The sequence below is a fragment of the Limulus polyphemus genome, unplaced genomic scaffold (genome assembly GCF_000517525.1).
Source record: "Limulus polyphemus unplaced genomic scaffold, Limulus_polyphemus-2.1.2 Scaffold722, whole genome shotgun sequence".
NCBI lineage: Eukaryota > Metazoa > Arthropoda > Merostomata > Xiphosura > Limulidae > Limulus > Limulus polyphemus.
The window spans coordinates 258,715-275,203 of NW_013666332.1; the positions used below are offsets into that span (position 1 = coordinate 258,715).

Sequence of the window (16,489 nt, forward strand, 5' to 3'; positions counted from 1 at the left end):
TTCTAGCTCATAATCTTGGCACAAGAAGTTAAGAAAAAGAATTAGAAAAACAAAGCCTAACTTTGTAAATTATCAAAAGTAATACAACACTTTCAAATTCACTGATTAATTAAACCACAATACTTATAAGCACTAATCATTCAAGCAATATCTAATCCCAAACTCTACATTCTTGAGTACAGTTCAACATGAAACAGTTATTGACTGCTGATGTAACATCTGATCAATTTATTTGCACATGACAACCAACTCATGTATATGACTATACTTCACATAAACAAAGACTTTAGCATACCCAGAGTCAGTCATTTTATTTTGCTGTAAGAATAATATTACAATTGATTCTAATTGGGTGTGAGCTGGCATCATGCATAAACAGACTTGAGAGCACAGCTAAACAACTGTTAGCTGAAAAAGTACATAGATCATATAAATAATAATAATTAATAAGAACTAAAAGAATACCACATTAAATGTATCCTAAGTTATTAACTGAAAACAGTGCAATAGTTTTTCAATAAATATTATATAGTCTTAAACTTTTAACTGACACTATATATAAATATTGAAACATAAAGTTTTATAGTATGTGAAATTGAGTACTTTAATTCTAAAAATAAACAACAGAATGTAGCCTGTGTATTTGCTTGATTTGACACTAGGTTCCAGATGCCATCAAAAAGTGCCAGAAGGCTGGAATCACAGTAAGAATGGTAACAGGAGATAATGTTAACACTGCTCGATCTATTGCCACCAAGTGTGGTATAATAAAGCCCTGTGATGATTTCCTGGTCTTAGATGGGAAAGAATTTAACAAGAGGGTGAGAGACCATACTGGAGAGGTAAGGACACCAACACAAACTTTAGTGATAAAATCTTTAAGTTATGACAATAAATATTCTCCATAAATATGGTGTAGTGTGACAATTACATAATTATGTTATAGATGTCCACAACTTTATGTTTGAAGAGATGTATCTTATTATTTAATTCCATGTAATTATATATCTTACTGTTTAATTCCATTAACTTAATTCAGCTTTAATTTATAATAATGTGTGTTCTCTATAAATATGATGTAGTGTGACAATTACATAATTATGTTATAAGCATGCCCATGATGATATGTTTGAAGAAATGTATCTTATTATTTAATCCATTAACTTGTTCAGTTGCAGTGAGCTATAATTTTAAAATAGTTGTGTCATAAGTTATTAAACAGTTTACTCTAAAACAAAATGATATTGGAAATAAAAACTGTCTATAATAGCAACAGGTTTATTAGATTTTAATGAGTAGATAATTAAGTTGCTAAGTGAACTTAGTCTTTCAGTGGTTTACTTTTTAAGGAAGGTTTAACCTGTACTTTATTCAGTTTTTTTCTACTTGAATATCTGTCCTGAAAATTAAAACTATTGAATTTTTCAAAAAAAAGATTTTTTTTTAATCTCTCTTAATTGGATAACTGCGAATTCTCCTTTATGTACCCAGATACAACAGCATTTGATTGATAAGGTTTGGCCAAGGCTCAGAGTACTGGCCAGATCATCTCCTCAAGACAAGTATACCTTGGTCAAGGGCATCATTGACAGTAAACTTAGTGCCAATCGAGAAGTTGTTGCTGTAACAGGAGATGGGACAAATGATGGCCCTGCTCTGAAAAAAGCAGATGTTGGCTTTGCAATGGTTTGTAAATAAAATGCTTGTTGTCTTAGTTTCTAAACCAACTACCTCTTTCCATGGATTGTAAGTACAATACCAGCCCTGGCTCCAGCTTTTCTTAACTTAGGGGATACAAATCTAAAATTGAGGAATCTTTAAATTAATGTATGGCATTAGCTTAAAGTCCAACAATACTTGCACAGTACTAATTGTTTTAGTTTCTAACCAAAACATCTAATGTCAAGGTTTCTAAACAACTGTTTCTTCCTGTAATTTGAATACAAAATATCTGATAGCAGAATTTTGCTTACAAAAACTCTCAGGTACTAATCACTTATTTAATATTAAATAATTACATTTATGTCTTAATTTTATAACTTTTTTTTTTTAATGAGATGGAACTTGTTAAAGAGGCATGGTTGTAACTTCTTCAACATGATTTCAGCTAGTTCATAAAACCAGAATTTCATGTTTTTATGTTTAGAAAATATGTTGATTTATTAAATTTTCAGATCCTTTCACTTTAATGAGACAATCAGGAAAATTTGTTTTTGCATCATTATTGATTTATAATATTTACTTGAATTAATTTCTTTTAATAACAAACGTTATTATGTGTAAATGTTTTTGTTTTGTTAAATTTGAAATAAACACATTATAACTGTACTGCAGTATTGTTTTTTGGGGGGGGCGGAGTACTTTACTCACTAGATGTTGTTGTGTTGAGGACAAATGATACAATCTATGTTTTGGTTTGTTATGTAACACTGCGTTATCTTGACCTAGGGCATCGCTGGCACTGATGTAGCAAAAGAAGCATCGGACATCATTCTAACAGATGATAACTTCACAAGTATTGTCAAAGCTGTGATATGGGGCAGAAATGTCTATGATAGCATTGCCAAATTCTTACAGTTCCAACTTACAGTAAATGTTGTTGCTGTGATTGTTGCTTTTGTTGGAGCCTGTGCAATAGAGGTTAGTCACCATTGTTGCTTATGTTTGTTGTTAGCTGTAACATAATACCTTTTATAAACCTCTTATCTCATATAAAAATATTCTTCATAATAAATCATCTTTTTAAGTGCTAAACAATATGTGTTAACGCTGTTTTACTTCATTAATGTCATTATTATTAACCTTTTCAATCATAAATGGTCTGGGCTAAAAACTGATTTCTGATTTATCCACAGAAGTGTAACATTATTGTCCAAGACTAAAATAACATAAATACTAGAGAATAAGGGGTTTTGACTATTAATTAAGTGTTTCATTGTTGTTTTTGTTTGTTTATTGAATTTGGTGCAAAGCTACTTGAGGGCTATCTGCATTAGATGTCCATAATTTTGAAGTGATAGACTAGAGAGAAGGCAGCTAGTCAACACTAACCACTGCCAACTCTTGAGTTACTCTAATTAGACTAAATAGTGAGATTTGTTCATCACTCTCATACACCCACAACCCCTCACTGCAAAGAACACAGTTTTTGTTTTTTTTATTAAGGGGAGGCAAAACATGGAACTTTGACTTCACAGTACGGCACACTAACCATTGTTTTATCTAGAATTATGAAACAATATAATCTTATGACAAAATGTAGGAAGCCACAGGATACAAAATCCTAAAAAAGTAATTTCTTGGGATGATTCCTATAAGACCAGAAGAAGTAAGATAAAACATGAATGTTATGCAATTTATGGATATATAGATTCTTACTACAAGATTGTGGCTCTTTAGTTAAAGTCTTCCATAAGTAAACAGTTTTTAGTATGACACTTATTTTACTACAGGTATATTTATGTACATCTAACATAATATGTTTACTTCCTTTTATGGGTACAAACAGTTAAAAAAATCGTGTACTTTCTGCTACTTCAACACAAACTAAGAGAATCATCTATATAGGAAAACCTATGTCTGAAATATTCTCAACTTTTGTAAATCAAAAACACTTTAAAATATACTAACTGGTTTGACTATCATTTATAATTAGAAAGGGTTCATGCTTACTAGTGATGGTAAGACGTTTCAGCAGAACTTCATCAGATTTTTTTGTGTAATCACATAAGTATTGAAAGCAATATATAAACCTATTGATGCTTTCCCATACTAAACCTTTCACTTCAGCAAACATGAATAACAATACCACCTGTTCATCACACTCTCAATCCATTGACTGAGTACTCTATTTCAAGATTGTTTTACGCTATGTTAAAGTACATTGGCTTAGATAGGTCTGAAATAATCTGAAAACAATGTTACTGTCTGGAAATTCAAAATGTTAAACTCAACAAACAACCTCAAATCTTTTGAATTATCGTATTCACTACTGACATCTTACACTCTTTATGCTGTCTTTATAAATACTGTTTGTTGTTAAGCACAAAGCTACACAATGGGCTCCCAGGGCCCTGCCTACAATGGGCATCTAAATACACTTTTTTGCATTATAAGCCCTCAGACTTACCCCTGTGGTGACATGGGGATTATTCCACTTTTTTGTTTTTCTAAAGCCCCTCTATGTCACCACAGTAGTGTTGATCTTTTGTAAGTATAGTAATCTGTATTACAATAGTTGAAAGTTATATACTTCATGTTTGTAGCACAACGTAAGTTTGAAAGGGAATTTAAACTAAAAATTTTGAATGTTCTGTTATTATGATCTGAAAAAAAAAATATTTTTCTTCAGTTATAAACAATATGATGATATGCTTGATATAATTGATTTAACTTATTTTTTATTTAAACTATGTCTTCGTTTGTATAAATAAATTCATAAAATGCAGCGTTTAAATAGTTGATAATCGATAACTTGTATGAAAAATATTTGTTTGGAATTATTTGAAATCCATTTACATAAATACTTGGTGTTTGTTTTCATTTTCTTAGCAGCAAATGAATCTGAAAATAGTTAGTTGAAAATAGCATAATGTAACATGTTTTTAGCCAGTTTTCACCCAAGAAGTAGTTAAATATCAATAAAAATAGCATAATTTAACTTGTTTTTGGTAAAGAAATAGCTATATTTCATCAAAGTATCTTGAACAGAAAATGGCGATTTAATTAATTTGAAGAATTTCTAAAACTTAAGTTACTTGTATCTTTTTTTTTAGGATAGTCCTTTAAAGGCTGTTCAAATGCTTTGGGTAAATTTGATCATGGATACTTTGGCATCTCTGGCATTGGCCACTGAACTCCCAACATCGCAGTTATTACTCAGAAAACCATATGGTCGCACCAAACCACTCATATCTCGAACCATGATGAAAAATATTTTAGGCCATGCCATTTACCAGTTGGTTGTTATTTTTACTCTGTTGTTTTTAGGTAAATTGTCCTTTTCATACTTTAGGCTAGTCTGATGTTTTTATATTACATGTGGTTGAGCTCTGAGCCATCAGTTACTTTCATTCATCTATTTTAAGCAGTCTTGTACACAAAATTGGTTATAGTTAATGTTGTTTTTAATTTATCATCATTTATAGCATGAGGCTGTTATTATCTTCAGAGGCATTTTTATTTGACCTAATATGTACTTTTACAGATTCATTTATAACTCTCAAGCCTGACAGTTATTGTCAACAGTATGTATCTCTTGGTTTTCTTTAATGCAAATATTCCTCATTGTGAGTTGCTGCTGTTAAAGTCAAAGGTCAAGGTCAAATCCTTCCCATACCAAAATGGCACATAAGATCTGGTGCTGAAATCCAGTTTAATTATTGGTACGAGTGGATGAGAATGGTAATGCATTCCCTCTGGATGGGATACCAATCCATTGCAAGTTAACCCCTAACCCACAGCTGGTCTCCACCATGCAGCTGATTAGGCTTGAAAATATTGAGGTAAAGTGCCTTGCTCATGGACACAAACAACTTGCTGCTGTAGACCGGTTGGGGTTAGACAAGGAAACGGTGATATCTTATGGCTGTAGTTTTCTCATTTATTCTACAATCACTTATCAATTTTTGTCACCATCATGTTTTCAACAACACACTGTTGGTTTTATTTTGTCACTACCACACTTCCTGAGACTCAGAACCCAATTAAAAAAAGATGGGGAATCTCAAGCACTTATCAACTGAACTACAACTAAGTAGATAACTTATTGGCTATGTTAGTAAGGCATTGCCTAATCAGACTAACCAGCCACCACCATTCCACCCTTCTTATGAACAAGGCTCTATGCCAATAGGAAATTGTTTAATAATCGACTAGACTAGCCAGTCACCACCATTCCACTCCTCTCACAAACCAGGCTCTATGTCAATAGGACATTGTTTAATCATCGATTAGACTAGCCAGTCACCACCATTCTACCTCTCTTACAAACAAGGCTGTATGTCATTAGGGCATTGTTTAATCATCAACTAGACTAGCCAGTCACCACCATTCTACCTCTCTTACAAACCATGCTCTATGTCAATAGGACATTGTTTAATCATCAATTAGACTAGCCAGCACTACCATTCCATCTCTCTTACAAACCATGCTCTATGTCAATAGGACATTGTTTAATCATCGACTAGACTAGCCAGTCACCGCCATTCTACCTCTCTTACAAACAAGGCTGTATGTCATTAGGGCATTGTTTAATCATCAATTAGACTAGCCAGTCACCACCATTCTATTCCTCTTACAAACAAGGCTCTATACCAATAGGACATTGTTTAATGATCGACTAGACTAGCCTGTCACCACCATTCTACCCCTCTTACAAACACGACTCATCTTCGAAGCTTAGAAAGTTAACTTACTGGCTATGCTAGTAAGACATTGCTGAATCAGACTAACTACCCACCACCACTCCATTCTTCTTACAAACACAAGACTCATCTTCGAAGCTTAGAAAGTTAACTTACTGGCTATGTTAGTAAGACATTGCTGAATCAGACTAACTACCCACCACCATTCCATTCTTCTTACAAACAAGGCTCAAACATATAAAGTTGTTGACTGGGTTTTTATTTGGAGGTAAAACTTTAATGGATTAAACTATTTCAACAACATCAACTCCTGCACTTTAAATGACATTAAAATGATCTAAAGGGTCAATCCCTTACCTATTAACAGTAGGGCACTTTTCAATAAAACTAACGGGCTATCATAATGTACTCAGCTGTTCATAATATGGATTTTATTTTACCAGTTGTGATGTTGATTTGTTTTGCTTATATGTTGCAGGATGTTGTGAACTAAATCCTTTGGTCAGTACTGGATCTTGCCAATCTAGCCGTATGTAGTAAAACATAAAACTGTTTAAGTAAAGGTTTCTTGAAGGGTTACACAGAAAGTTAGTAAATACTCTTTAATTTTTGTATTTATTTTTTTATAACTGATCACTATATGGATGTTTAAATGGGGCTATATTTGAGTGTTCTTGGTTATAGGTCAAAACATTGTGTTCAATAACACAGTTCTTATGGTCACTTGAATCATAAAAGCAGAACAAAGTGTTAAAATTGTAATCAAACGTACTGTGAGATCTTTATACTGTATAAGCAAATCATTTTATGAAAATGATCTTTAAGACATAATTCTTATTACTCTAAACATGTAATTGTTGAAAAATGAGTAAGTTAAGAAATACTAGCTGCAGAAGACCTTTTATGTTTATAAATAGTTAATATTGAATCTACTATGAAACGGAGAAAGCATGTTTAAGTCTTTGTGGAACAATTATATAAACAGTAAAAATTGTTTTAGATGTATTCACAGTTTTTTTTATCCTTGTTTCAAAAACGTTTTCAATTACACAATTCTAAAAAAATATCGATAGATGAATAGAAAAATAAACATACAACCCTAAAATTTAAACTCACAACTACTAATTATAAGGATTTATTTCAATAGATGTTAATAAAATCTGATATACAAATAAAATGTTTCAATTTTTTCATGATTATTAGATATTTTACTGCATTAGTATAAGACATATTCCAGTTTTAATTAATGTACTATTTGGTTCAAATAGAAACTTAATGATGAATACAAACACTAAATTATTCAGAATATAAATACTTCTTCTGTGGCAATATTAATGGATTTTACAATGAAATGTGCTATTTCATTTAATATTTTGAAGACCGTTAGGTTACATTAATATTTTACCATTCTTTAATTTCAGGTCACAAATTCTTTGACATCGACTCAGGTATGCATGCCCCTCTACACTCACCTCCTTCACAGCATTTCACTATCATTTTCAACACTTTTGTAATGATGACACTTTTCAATGAAATCAATGCACGGAAAATACACGGAGAGAGGAACATCTTCCAAGGACTGTTTAGAAATCCGGTCTTTTATTCTATCTTGCTTGTAACTTTTGCAGCACAGGTATTAATATATTTTGTTTTTCTTATTGTTACTCTTTGTGGAGGAAATGAAAAAAAAAATTAATTAAGAAATAAGTCAAAATCAATTTATTCAAAATATCAATGAACAAAGGTACTGTAGAAATACTTTTAACCTTATACTCTATTTTGAAATTACTTACAATTCTCAATTTTAGTTATCTATTAAATTATTTCTAAATCTGTCACACCTCATAAACTATAGCAGTATTGTAACAATCGAGTAATGCTGAAGTTGAGTTCTTTAAGCAGTTTGTTTAAAAGAATCAGATATTATTTAATTATTAATCATCAGCAATTATTGGTTTAATTGATAATCTGATTAAATATTAAAAAAGGAAAATATGTGTATATCATTAAATACTTTTGACCTTAATTTGAGAATCACTTTTATAATTCCAAATATTAGAAACCTACTGGATTATATGTTTAATGTTGTAAATTAAAATTATGCTGTAAAACTACACTGATGGTACATGAAACATATTTTAATATTTTTTATCACAATTTAGCTTCAGTTATTTTACTTAAAGCTAAAGCTCCATATGTAATTCTCTAGTAATTTTGTTATGATCACGGAGTATCTTGATAGTATATGTAATAAATAATGCTTAGAAATCTCATACAGCCAAAGAATAAGAACCAAGATGTAACACTTAACTAATAAGTCTATATAATGTGTGTGTGTGTGTGTGTATATATAGCTAGTAAAGCTCTAAATTTCACAACATGTTATAGAAAACTATGTTATTATTGAGAGATATATTTCAATTATAAAAATCAAATAAAACATTTGAAAAGTTTTGATTGAATAAAATCTTTAAATTAATTTATTAACAATGAAACCATTAGAAATGATGAAAGTATTATTAAAATTTTGAATTTTTTTTTTTAATATTTTGGATGACAATGTTTAATTTGATGAGAAAGAAATTTTGGAATAAAAAAAAATATATTATTAAAAGCATGGGTTCTCAGCAGATCATCCAGTGCAATCTTATTATTATGGTTTTTATTCTTCTGGTGTATTTATTTTTCAGACTGTTAGCTGTATTCATTACCAAGTTGATTTCTAGTCTTGTTTTAAATAGGTAGCTACCTCTGATTGTAAATCAATATTAATTTAATATTTCTAGCTAGTTTATTATACAGGATTTTCTTCGTTAATGTGCATGTTGCTTTTAGGTTATTATATTCTGATCTGTGTAGTACCTTATTCTTGATCAGATGTTCTTGATATTTGTTTTATTGTACACAAAAATATAATTTTTAAGTTGAATTTCTTATGTGCTGGGACCATTCATTTAGTGCATTTTTTATACCACAATGTTTTATTTCAGTTCATCATTGTCCAGTTTGGTGGTTATGCTTTTTCTACGGCAGGCCTTACTGTACAACAATGGATGTGGTGTGTGTTTTTTGGTTGCGGAACACTGCTCTGGGGCCAAATCATCACCACAATCCCCACCAAAAAGATCCCCAAAACCTTCACATGGGGATCAGGAACGCCAGACGAACTTGATCATGCTCTTTCGGACAATGAAGACTTGAAGCGAGATTCAATTGCTGGAACCCAAGATGCCAAGCGCACTGGACAGATTTTGTGGATTCGTGGCCTTACTCGTCTCCAAACACAGGTATGTTACAATGTGTTTCCTTTTTCAGTCAGAAAACATTTCTAATAAAAAGTATGTTTTCATTTTCCTTTTTAAACTACAAAGTATGATTTTTTTTTTATATTTAAGTATAATAGATATATATATTATTCTAGCAAGTATTAATATCATATCAGATAAGAAAATCAATGAAGCTAGAGATAATAATGTTAGTAGTATGTTATAAATCAGATAGATAATCCATTGTTAATATTTAGAATGGAAAATATTCAAGTTATTCTATTTTCATCAGGAAAGAGAAATATCAGTCTAAACAATCTGTAAGAACTAAATATTACAAGATTAATACTTGAAAAGATTTCATGATAGTTTCTATGCATGTTCAGTTAAATGGTATTTCTCCTGTTGTGGTGTGATGTATCTGTTGACATGAAGGTCTAATCCTAACTAGAGATCCAAAATTGTTGTGAAGGAGCACTTGAAAAGTAAGAAAAACTGATTTCATTGAAAATTACTTTCAAATGTCAATAACTACAAAAATTTGTAGTGATAAATTAAAGAATACCAAGAGATGTAATGGTGGTTAGGAGTTTCCAGCTGAGCAGACTGTAGTTAATATTCTGCATGATGGACATGAGGTATTTTTTGTCTTGTGAAGCTTGGTGTACATCATTGCTTGTCCTGTTTACTATCTGAAATTCAACAGGGAGTATTTAAGCATGGCTGATTTATTGTTTTAGGTGGTGGCTAGCTTCAGTGTTTAGTATTGCAGTGGAGTGTGGTAGGCTGCCAGTAGTGACAGAGGCATGCTTGCTAAAGCAGAAATTAATAATTTGTATATTCTTGTGTAATTGGTAGTTCTCATTCGCCTCCTTGCTATCCAAGCCCTTATGGTGCTAGACAGATTCTTACAGAAGAGCTTGTTTTTACTCATAGCAAATCAGTTATTGTTTCTGGGGAAGTGAATTTGAAAATGATCTAATGAACCATTTAAGATCTGAAAAAATGATCTAATTTATTGTACTCTGAGTTATTAAGATCAATACACAGTCATATATTTTGCATTAATCATATAATGTTCACTCTATTTAAAGTGATAATGACAAATCTCAATAATTACACAAATGAATATATTTTGTATATACTTTTTCAAGTATATCATGACTGTCTTTAACACCAATCAACTCCTTTCTGCTGTTTCTAAAGAGTTTTTCAAACTTTGAATTAACTGTGTATTTGTGTATCATTCAATTTATTTACAATAATGTTGTTTTGTCACCTACAGCTTTTCACAGACATTTAAGTACAATAAAAATATTTGCATATTATGCATATTTCTATAATAAATTAACACACATCCTATACTTAAGATTGATTAATAACTTATACAGTGTACACCATATTATTAAATTTTATTTGTTCTCTAAAAGCTAAAATGATGAATTGCCAAAAAAAATGTTTTTGTATCTTGTTATATGAACAAATATATTAATCTGAACAAGAGAATATATTTACTTAAGCCATCTATAAGGACAAGAATTTTGTGTATTTTTTATCATATTTATAGTACTTTATAATTCTTCGTTAAGAACCAATGGTATACTTGTAGTCTATACTTTACTCTGTATTAGTCGGAGTGTTGAATAAGCCTCGACCATGAAAAACTGTGATAATTTTGTGTCATTTGTGTTTATCAGCTATTACCTTTATTCATGAATTGGCTATGTAATAAGAAGTAATCAACAAGCTTTCTTGATCAACATTTATATAGGCCATACTTTATACATGTCAGTAATGCTTATTGGTATAACCTTTCAAATATATCGCATATAGGTTACACTTTATTATGTGATCCCAGCCTTCTTTAAGTTGTTTATATCAAAAATTGTTGCCATCATGTATCTTCCTCATTTGTCTGTTATATATATGCATCACGCTTGAAACATGTAGCTATTATCTAATAATCTCAGCTTTATACGTGTTTCAGCTGCATGGATCACACCATGTTTAGCAATAATTTTCTTAATTAATTCATATGTATCAATTACATTGGTCAAGTTTAATATGGGAATCCTTCATAGATAAATATTGCCTACACTACATTTTATTTATGTAAGTATTATCAGTCAACAGTTATTTTCCTCATTTACCACTTACACTGTTTTTGTCAGCTGTTTGTTAATGTCGGTCTTCTATAGGTTATTATTATATCCACTGTATTTCACTTTTGTTGATAATGTATGTTGATGTCAGGGTTTTTTGGTTATATATACTGGTGATAGCTAGAGCTGGGTAATTATCTTGTTTAATCAGTTAATTGAAATTATGATTAAATGGATTAAAATCAGAAAAATAATTAACTAATTGAAATTAGTATTTCCAATTATTACTGTTTTCGATTATTCCAACTATCCAAGTTTCATGAGAAACTAATCAATTAGCAAATTCCACTAATCATCCAGCTCTAATGGTAGCTATTTTCTGTCAATGATTAGTAATTGGACACATTCCATTTGTGTCAGTGTGTTTATTAACGTCTATTTTCAATATGTGTTTATTATACACATCACACTTGTCTCTATTGTCATGTCTTCTACACATGTCAGTTTTATCTTGTCGATAATTGTGATGTATTCTAATCTTGACTTCTTCATGTGTGTTTTGTTCGTCTCCATATTATATTATAATTACCACTAACCTTTATAATTTTTTTTACTAATACTTTTTGATGGCCATGGCTGGTTGCACAATTCCAATACAAAATTATCTTCTTGCAGCTCATATCAGTATGTTTGTAGAACTTAATACTCCATATATTTGAATAATTTGGTCCATGTCATACTGGTTTTTGATTTTATATCATTCAATTTTATAAAGTATGCTGGAATTTGGTGATGTTTTTGGAGAGTGAGCTTATTTATTTTTGGAAAATATAGGTAATATTTTCTAATAGATATGTTCATCTTTTCTCACACACATCAGCTAAATGGTTTACATTTTTAATTTGTTTCTTTTTTGTCCTGATAGCACCTGTTAAATTTGACCTTGGATAAAATATAATATCATAAATCACATTCTAAATAAACAACGTATTTTAACTTTCATTTTACTTATGATGAGGGTTTATTGTGCCAAGGAGCTCTGGGTTGAGAATGATACTATGTACGTATTTTGAATCACTCATGAATGTATTTATAATTGAAAAATAATAAACAAATATTTTTATATTTATGGTTACTGAAAAAGAGAATTTGGAAAGTCTGAGTATTTCATAGAAGACTGTGCAAAGTATAGTGAATAGTGATTCTTAAGGTCTGGGGGGAGTTAACAGCGGATACCTTGATGCCATATAAGATGATTGAAGTTTGGACCTAGTCATCCTCAAGACTTTTTTTTTAGGTAAGATCACTTTAGAAAAGTAAAGCCTCTACAAATATTCTTTCTCCTGCATGCTTGCTGTCCTTAACGTGCTTGCTATCTTGTAGAAGCCTGCTGTTTGTGAAAAATATTATTTTCTGTAGCTGCATATCAAGGATTATAGAACTTTGTTAAGATGTATACAAATGTTCTGGAACTGAAATTATATCATAAAGTTATGATCAGATGGGATGAATGTCAGAGATTTTAGTGGTTTAACATAGGTTAATGTTCTTTGAGCTACAAAGTGTAAAGTCATTTATGTTTCGTTAGCTATCCTTTAGACACATGATTGAATTACGATAATGAAATCTAATTGTATGTGAAATGACTGAAGTGAATATTCCAATGGCATGATAATTTAAATTTATAATAAATAGTTTAGTCTAATTCATAATAAAATATTATTTGACAAATATAACCTATTACTGGTATTTCTTTAATTAGATTATTTTATATTGGAAAAGTATAATATGTAAGAATTTTATAAGAAAGGTTTTTTATAACTTTATAATTATAAGTATAATTTGTGAAAAAACATTTTATATTTAAGTGTGTATGCATAAACTGAAGTTTTGTTACAAGAGAATTTTAATTATATGAAAAATATTCCCATGAATATTTCATGTAAATCATATAGAACAAATTATTAGTATTGCAAATTAATTCAATGCTGTGTACTCAGGGTACCCCCAGCATGTACTGAACAGCATTTTACTTATTTCAGAAATGTTTCAATGAAATAATACAGGCTGTTTCTGAAAGAAAAATTTTTTTCTAGCAATTCCCCATTAACAAAAATATAATTTTCCTTTTTATAACTGTAGGAGTCACAAAATAGCTGTAGGTGAGGTTCACTAGAAAATGTTTCACAGAGTTACATCTGAATTTTTAACCTCAACTAAGTCAGAAGTGAAGAAATAGACTAGATGTAATTTATCACACAATGAACAATTGATATTCAAGCACTCACGGTCAGTAATGAAAAATTTTAAGAGAAAGTGTATTTTGCCATATGTACAGGAGTGTGTTATTTAAATGAATCAGTACTTGTAGTAATCAGATCAATATTCCTCTCAATTATCTCTTCCTCAGTGGCTCAGCTGTAAGTTTGTGGATTTATAATACTAAAAATAGTGTTCCAATACCTATGGTGGGCACAGCACAGATGGCCCACTGTGTAGCTTTGTGCTTAACAAGATACAAATAAAGGAACTCAACCATCTTGTTCCAGACTGAAAAAATATGACATTATATAAGAAAAACAATAATGCCATTCTTCTCAAGGTGCAGGTCCCCCTGACTACAAAATAATGTGATATTCCTGGAGCATCACTTCACTTACCAGTATAAAAGATCTCTGTCTGTATCTATACAGTATGTGCTATGTAACAGCAATATTTCCCACAAAAGAGTACATGTAATACCCTAACTGAATGACCTAGTTCCTAGGGCAATAAGAACTCTGTGCTTTTCTGCCCACTGGGTGCTGGCACTGGTATGCCTAGTTCCCTGCGGGCTTCGGGTCAGTCTGCCCTTGCAACTTTTAGAACGAGCTCCCAAATTCTAGACCACCAGTTATGGGTTCATTTTTACCTGTTTGGGGAGACGGATCCCAATTTTCCTGTTCATCCTACCTATGCCCCGTTTTCTCACCTTGGTCTACCTTTGACCCTCTTTGCAATACCTCATCTCAATCCTCTTCCTGTCTGAGGATCTTAACGTGAACCATGTGAGGTTTTCTGGGGACATCCGCTTCTCTTCCACTGTCAGCCGCATGTTGTCTTCGGATCTGGCCCTACACATGTGGTTCACTTCTCTTTAGGACTTTTTGGGTCACAACGCTATATTTTCGTGGACTTTCTTATGGCCCTGTTTTTACGATGTTTCGAGTGCAACATGATTATTGTGTCCTTGGAGTCGTGGGTGGCTTCTGTCCAATAGTGATTCACCTTTCACATTGGGTACCCTGTTGATCTCCATCGGAGCCGGGTGTGGCTCTGAGTCCAGTTTCCTGACCCTACCCTTCACAGCTCTGCATGTTATAGCTTCCCGCGGTACCGCAGTTTGCCATTTTTTGTGGCAATACATGGTATGCAGGCAATGATTCCGGTGACTGCCTAGTGAGTTCAGAACTGGGGGTAGCTCATCTGGCAAATTTCATTCATTAGAAAGCCCTTTTCTCTCTGAAGTTCAGGTCCCTCTCTCCTGTTTTCTTCCTCCTCCTTGGGATGCCTGGTCATGCCAGTGTCTCATGAGGCAGTACTCGATTTCTTCACCCAACAGTTTGTCATACCTGCTTCACACAAGTCACACAGTTTTACTCCCACCAGTTTGCCCTTTTTGGGGTAGTATACCTTTTTAATGCCCTGCCCTTCTGTCTGGCTTCCATATGTTTTTGTTGAGTGGTTCACCTCTTTGTTCTGAATATTCATACCCTGGGTCTGCACTTCCACAATTACATGGACAACTAGCTTCTTCTTGCCCATTCCCAATGGGAGTCAACCAGTCCTACTTGCTAGCTCCTTCTCAACACTGTGCAGGTGGGATGGTTGATCACATTGGAGAGGGATCTTCCTTTATCTTACCCATTACCTTGTATGTCTAGGTGTTTTCTTCAACACCCATCTCAGTTGTGCCCAGCCTTCTCCTCTCCAGCTCCATTCTATGGAACTGGCCATTCAGACAGCCTTGTGTGCTCCCTTACTTACTACAAGCGAGGTTCTATTGCTTTTGGAGAGGTGGCCATCTCTGACACCTATCATACCCCTTGGCAGGTCTCATAGGCATTTGCTTCAGTGGGCCCTTCATGACCAGTGGAACCTTGCACGTGATCCCCTGGATGCTCCTATTCATCTTCCCTCCTCCTTGATGAACAATCTACATTGGTGGTTCGACAAGGCCAATACATCGGCGAGTAACTCATTTCTTCCTCCACAGCCAGATTTATATCTGTTCACGGATGCATCCCTTCAGGGCTGGGATGCATGGGTCAGTCACCAAGAAATTTCAGGTCGTTGGTCTGCAGAAGAATATCCTCTTCACATCAACGTCCAGGAACTCCTGGCTGTCCATTGAATCATTTTCTTTCTATCATCAGCGGTCGCCTGGTTATGATCCTTTCCGACAGTTCTACAGTGGTGGATTATATCAATCACCAAACCGGCATCCGGTCGAGATCCGCGTGTTTTGCATGTTAGATCTTCTCTATTTGGCCCACTCCCATCTCATTCATTTGATGGTGTGTCATGTTCTGGGTGCATTCATTCTGGTGGTGGATTGTCTTTTCCAACCGGATTGGGTTTGTACCACGGAGTGGTCCCTACATCCTGCTGTTTTGTAGTGGTGCTGTCATCATTTGGGTACTCCCCACATCGATGCATTTGCCTCCACCCTCAATCACAAATTACCTCAGTTTATGTCTCCGGTTCCCTATCCTAG

General features: G+C 32.7%; 1 protein-coding gene and 1 long non-coding RNA gene across 2 annotated transcripts in view; one reads left to right on the top strand and one right to left on the bottom strand.

Moving 5' to 3' along the window:
* The window catches only part of LOC106460173 (plasma membrane calcium-transporting ATPase 2-like), a 222,671-nt gene that overhangs the window by 177,811 nt on the left and 28,371 nt on the right, over positions 1-16,489 (top strand). The window contains exons 17-22 of the mRNA XM_022386821.1: positions 663-842; positions 1,492-1,686; positions 2,449-2,640; positions 4,776-4,989; positions 7,787-7,998; positions 9,356-9,652. Of these exons, the coding sequence (XP_022242529.1) occupies positions 663-842; positions 1,492-1,686; positions 2,449-2,640; positions 4,776-4,989; positions 7,787-7,998; positions 9,356-9,652 (1,290 nt within the window). The remainder of the gene's footprint in view (positions 1-662; positions 843-1,491; positions 1,687-2,448; positions 2,641-4,775; positions 4,990-7,786; positions 7,999-9,355; positions 9,653-16,489) is intronic.
* The window catches only part of LOC111085929, a 76,033-nt gene that overhangs the window by 32,184 nt on the left and 27,360 nt on the right, over positions 1-16,489 (bottom strand). The gene's annotated exons all lie outside the window — the stretch shown is intronic.